Genomic DNA, 5923 nt, shown 5'->3' with positions numbered 1-5923 from the left:
TTTTTTTTTTAATTTTTTTCTTCTCTTTTTTTAATTTCTTTTTTTTCCCCATAATTTTATTGAGAAATCAGAGGTAAGAGTTTCACTGCCTCATTTACTTTGTAATTTTGGCCTCAAAAATGGTAAAATATCTGTTTCAAACCACCAAATTGGTAGTGATTTGTCACAGAATCAAGAAAACTTAGTAAGATATCATAAGGCTCAACAGTTCCTTTTCTATATCTATCTCTGATAAGCAATGGGTCTGTCATGGTTTACATCTAAAATGTTCCCGCAAAATCTCATGTTTTCATCGGTGGAGCTTTTGGAATGTGACTGGATCATTAGGCTCTAACTTAATCCACAAATTAATCCAATGAGGACATCACAGTTCGACAGCGTCACTTGAAAGTAACAGACAGGAAGTGGGGCTTCGTTCTAGGCAAGTGGGTCATAGTGGCATCCATGACCCACAGCATCCCTGGTCCCTCCTCTCTGTCTCCTTCCCTTTCCCTCTACTGCCCAGCCACCCTAAGCTGAGGAGCTTTCCTCTGTTTCATCCTGCTGTAGTGATATTTCTGCCTCACAGGCCTAAAAGCAATGAAGCAATGAAGTCTAACCATGGATTGAAACTCTGTACACTGTGAATATATTTGTCAAAATTTCAACAGGCAATAATGGGCAACATGTTGTGGTATGTGCACTAAGGTAGAACTACTCCACAATTTAAAAAATTTAAAAGGAGGAAAAAACCATCAAAACATAGAATGAGGACTGGCCAAATAGCTCAGCAGATTAAAGCGCCTTCCTAGGCAGATGCAGGGCCCAGGAGATCCCCTGGTGTGCCATGCTGGTCCCGCCCCCAGGGAGTGCTGAGAAGGCGATTGAGACTAGGCATGGTGGCGCACACCTGTAAACCCAGCACTTGGGAGGCTGTAAACAGGAAGATCATTACAAGTCTGATCTGCGCAGTGAGACCCTATACATCTTGTCCTAAATACAAAAAGAAAAAAAAAGAAAAGAAAAGAAACACAATGACATGTTTGAATCTCAAAAACATGCTAAGCCAAACAATCCAGGTACAAAATTTGATATGAAGTGCAAGTAACAGTAAATTAATTTACACCAACAGAAACTAGAAAAGTATTTTCTTCTGTACTGGACTTGAAAGGAACACAAGGAAATTTTGTGGAGTGACGGATGTATTCTACATTTTGATCTCAATTATGATGACGTGAATATATGAACTTATAAAAATCCAATGAGGAAGCAATAATGAAAATGAAAAAAATAGAATTCCTTTATGTTAAAATGGATTACAAAAACCTAAAACTCAAATGAACAATTGCACCATGTAAACCTTGATTAGATCTTGTTTTAAAAAATTATCTGTAAGTTCTTCTGTTACAATTGGGAAAATCTGAATAAACTAGATGCCAAGAAATGATCACTATTTTAGGTGTGACAATGTTATTTGGTTATGGAGACCATCCTTATTTTAGAAGATGCATGTTGAAGTACTCAGGGATACAGTCAATAATTTAGATTGACATTCAGATGTTTAGTAAAAATATTTTATATATGTATACATATACATATATATATATATATATACATATACAATATATAAAACTAATACGCACAGGTCATAGTACACAAATATTCCCTGATTCTTCTAGCTACTGTTTGAAAATTTTCATTTAAAAATTCAAGAAGATTTCTCCAGGATATATTAAATAAAAAAGCAAAATACAGAACAGTTTATAAACATCATTCCAATTATGTAAAAAATAAAAGTAAAAAAGGGGTGCATGTATAAAAGCACTCTGCATATCTGATTATATTTCAACCAATGAAAAGGGCCATGTGGAATAGATGAGTTTAGTGAGAAATAGGTTTAAAAAGATGCAGCTTGGGTGTGAATCTCATGAGTATGTCATTTTATACAGTTTTGATCTTTATGCCATGAAAATGTAAAACAATACATAAAAGGAAAAATTAAAATTGAAAAGATATTAAAATTATATCTGGTCATGATTCCTCTGTTCAGTTAAAGCCAAATTAATCAACATGCTCAATATGCACATTTGCTAATAGTCTCTTTTTTTTCCTCCTAAATAACAGAGACATTTAAATTGGTTTTAAAACTCAGCAGAAAACTTAGCATCTTGTTGCAGTCCTGCCCCCAAAATGGTTGTGTAATCTTCAATAAATAATTTGGCTCTGGTACACCTCCATTTTCTCACTTATAAGAAGCACCAAATACGACCTGTAGGATTTCTTAGAAGTGACTAATAAAGTTCTGTGTCTCAATTGTCTAGCAAAAAAATCCTAAATACTTCCACCTGCAGAATTTTCTTTAGTGTTGATGAATAACAAAGCTCCATTACCCTTGTTTTCTGCAGTACAACTAACATTGAGGCTTAAGTAGTACAGAGAAATAAAATGTTTTACTCAGATTCACAGCAACAACCAGTTACAGAACACTTCCTTTTAGCCAGTTTACACTGCCCACAAAAGGGACGCGGCCTGCACTGTCAGCCTATCAGGCGCGGCTCTTACCAGGCCGCTAAGGCCATTGGTTAGAGGGAGGAAGAAGCGGCCAATAATCAAGTCCTGAACCTGGAGTTTTACTAAGTGCCCTTGCACAAACAGAGTTTCATGCATTCTTTGCTAAAATAATCTTCCTTTCCAAAAAAGTTGCTAAAAAATCATTTTGGGAAACAAATATATAAAATTAGGGCTACAGGGTTTCTGGCTAAAAATCTCTGCAGACTTGAACCGAAACGAAGAGTCGCAGAAGTCTGCGTCTCCATCCTCCTCTCATAGCGTGTCCTGCCCCTTTAAAGAAAGCTTCCCTTCTTTAAGCCCTCCACAGTTTTGTGACTTTCCTGTAGGTATGCCTTTGGTGTTGCAGCAGTCCCTGCAAAGTGAGGAAGGCTAGCTAGGAAAGAAAGGGATGAAATAATCCTGGGCAGAGTGCAGAGTAAAGCTTTGCCTGCAAGGTGCCCAAGAAGGAAAGGCAGAGAGCTTTGTGGTGCACGCAGAAGAGAGCTCTGGCTCCCAACTGTTACAGTTCTGCCTGTACCTGCAGCACTAAAATGGGGTGCAAAGAAGCTCTGGAGGGGATTTTCTCGAGAAGCTGCACGCTGGGGCTTTTGTCTGAAGAGGAAACTAAGAGGATTCTCTAAAGAACGCTGGAAAGCAATTCAAAGCCCCTCGGAAGGATCTTTTGTAATCTCCCAGCCAGACGGTGTTTTCCGAACCTGGGGAGGTCTCGGCTGGAGCTGGATTTCCACCGCAGCTGGGCCAACGTTCTCTTAAAACAGGCCAGTGGGTGGCTTTAGGAGTTTGGAGAATGAGGTATTTCCTTCTAAATGATGAGGGGGCCTTTCTGAGACGGACAAGTTCCCTCTCCCTCCGGAGGGTTAGGGACTAGAGGTGGCTGAAGTGATTTCTGAGGAGCTGGGTTTCCTCTAGGAGGCCCTGGGAAGAAACGAAAAGGTACTTCGTGCCAGGATACAACATTTCGGTTCCTGGGGGCGAAGACTGCGTTACTGTAAACCCCTTCACTACCGAGAATCTAGGAATCTGGTCAGAAAGCGGCGGGGAGGAAATGCACACACTCACGACCCAGAATGGAGCTGGGGCTCAAGCTGGGGCTGTAAGGGGAGAAGAGGAACTTAAAGAGAACACCACCGCCCCCTTCACAGGAAAGTTGGACGTGGCTTGAAAATAACTTGAAAGCACCAGGACCATAAGTTGGGATGCAGCTGGGAGAGAAGGGGAAGGCGCTCGCGACTTCAAGGTGGTCGAGGGCGAGGCGCCCTGGAGGCAGAACTCCCCAGGGACCAGCTGGCCCGCGAAGGATGTTTTAAGGAATCCGGGGCTCTCGGAGGTACCGGAGGAAGGCGTCCCTGAGTCTGTTTTCCCGCGTCGGGGACCGACAGATACTCACAGAGCGGATCTCCAGCGCCAGGGCGCATTGCAGCGCCTTCACCTTCGGCATCCGCGCGAGGTGGGGTGGCGGGGAGGGACCCCGGCCACGGGCCCGAAAGAGGCGGGGAAACGTGGGGCGGGGCGGGGACGGGAAGGAGGCGAGGTGGCGGTGGTGGCAGCTGTGGCCCCCAGGCCGGGGCCCGCGGTCCAGCCTGGGTCCCGCCGGAGTAGCAGCTGAACGCGGGGCGCTGTGTCGTTGTCATGGTAGCCAGTAGGGGCGGGGCCGGAAGAGAGGCGTGGCGAGGAAGCGCCGGAGCCGCGCGCGAGGGCGGTGGCAGGGGCGGGGCTCAGCGTTCGTGGGCGGGGCTTCAGAAGGGGCTGGGCACTGGGCAAGCCTCTTGTGACGTCACTCCGCGAGCCCAAAGCCGGAGGCAAGTAGGCAGATGTGCGGTTGGCTGGACTCCAGGCAGCGAGCAGGACTCGAGCTCTGGGTTCCAATGCAGCTATTCCACCTAAGGCTGGTGCCATCCCTCTGGGATCTCAGTTTCTCCAGATGCAAAATATGAATAATAATTACTATTAATGAATTTCACAGCACAGTTTACAAAACCAGCATGAAACAACAAAAGATTCGAGATTGAGGGCCAGGGAGATGGCTCAGTGGAATAAGCGCTTCCCTGGCAAGCGCAAGGGCCTGAGTTCAATCCCCGAGATTTATCTAAAGTACATCACAGGAATCCGAGAGCTCTGGAGTAAAACTCCAGTTGCCATTGAAAGAGTAGCTTCAATCCTCATGATCTTAGTGCTGTGATTTCTTTATTAATGTGGCCCTCCTTCCCTCAGATTCCTATATAATTCACCCAGTGCAGGTTGTTTAAGCTGGAGAGTTGAGGCGCCAGTCATAAATCCAGTTAGGAAGGGTCTAGCCCCCAAAGGTAAAAACAACCACAGGAATGGCCCAAGCCAATCTTGTTAAAATCAGTTTTATTGCAAAGTAAGTTATGTCCACGGAAGTGTATAAAACGCACTGTTATAACCTGACCAAAGCGCCGCCATCCTGTTCTGTATACGCCGTTTTAGTGAACCATGTCAGCTGCTGTAAAATGTGACTTCTGTTTCTTGGGCCCACTCCCTTCAGGGTGTGTTATACCCTGACGTTAGTAACTCCATCTTGGCTCTCCAATTCACCCTTGCCCTAGTTGATTACAATGACTCCATCTTGGTTCTCTGATTCACCCCTGCCCTGGTTCCGAGAATGTCTTAAGGCAAAAACAGGTGTTCCTGGCAACCGGTTGGCCACATTGTCCTTATAAGGTCAGCATGACCGCATACCTAGATTACACACCCTGTTCTGTACTCCACCTAGTCCAAAGGGGTGACTCCTCTGTGTCCAGCTTCCTCCAGGTGGGCTACAACCAATCCTGCAAAAGGTCATGTGCCCCCTAAACCACATTAACATCTGCTATTGGTTTCTGTGATCGGCTTGCTTGGATGGGTGGTTTTGCGGTTTTGGGGTTTAAATTACTGTGCCTCCCCTTACCCAGGGCTCCTCTCTGTCTCTTGGACTCTGAGGGGGCCGCTGGGTACCAGTTAAAATAAAGTGCTACCATCTTTTTGGACTTTTTGCCTCGTTGTCTCCTTCTTGGGTTACAACACGCACCCATCTTAATAAAGAACAATGCCAGTGCAACTAGTGCCCAGTTACAAAATAGAACATTAGTAGTGATAGGTTCTGGCCCTAGTATGAATGGCTGAATTATTATGGTGGTCATCCAATATAGCTGAAGCCCTTACAGCTCATCTTCCCAGAGACCTCCTCCCCCCTTCTTCTCTAACTCAGCCCAGGGTGCAATTTCCTTCCCCTTTCCCACCACTCAGGGAAGGGCCCAATCAGCTCCTCAGGTGTATCTAAACATCCTCCTCAAAACCTACCCCTGGCAACAGGTCATACTCAGCCTCCCTTTGTTCCAATCCAGAGAATTCTTTGTCTTCCCCAATTCTCTCC

General features: G+C 44.9%; 1 protein-coding gene across 2 annotated transcripts in view; it reads right to left on the bottom strand.

Moving 5' to 3' along the window:
• Positions 1 to 4175, bottom strand: part of Spata6 (spermatogenesis associated 6) — a 123003-nt gene extending 118828 nt beyond the window's left edge. Inside the window, exon 1 of one of the 2 annotated variants that reach the window (XM_004639150.2) lies at positions 3938 to 4175. In XM_004639150.2, the coding sequence (XP_004639207.1) occupies positions 3938 to 3988 (51 nt within the window). In that variant the 5' untranslated portion in view covers positions 3989 to 4175. The remainder of the gene's footprint in view (positions 1 to 3937) is intronic. The other variant, XM_012516475.2, reaches the window with a different exon arrangement.
• Positions 4176 to 5923: the final 1748 nt, after the last annotated feature.

Source organism: Octodon degus, unplaced genomic scaffold (genome assembly GCF_000260255.1).
Source record: "Octodon degus isolate 3935 unplaced genomic scaffold, OctDeg1.0 scaffold00107, whole genome shotgun sequence".
Lineage (NCBI taxonomy): Eukaryota > Metazoa > Chordata > Mammalia > Rodentia > Octodontidae > Octodon > Octodon degus.
The sequence above is the reverse complement of the archived record's forward strand: the minus strand, read 5'-3'. Positions and strand labels throughout refer to the sequence as shown.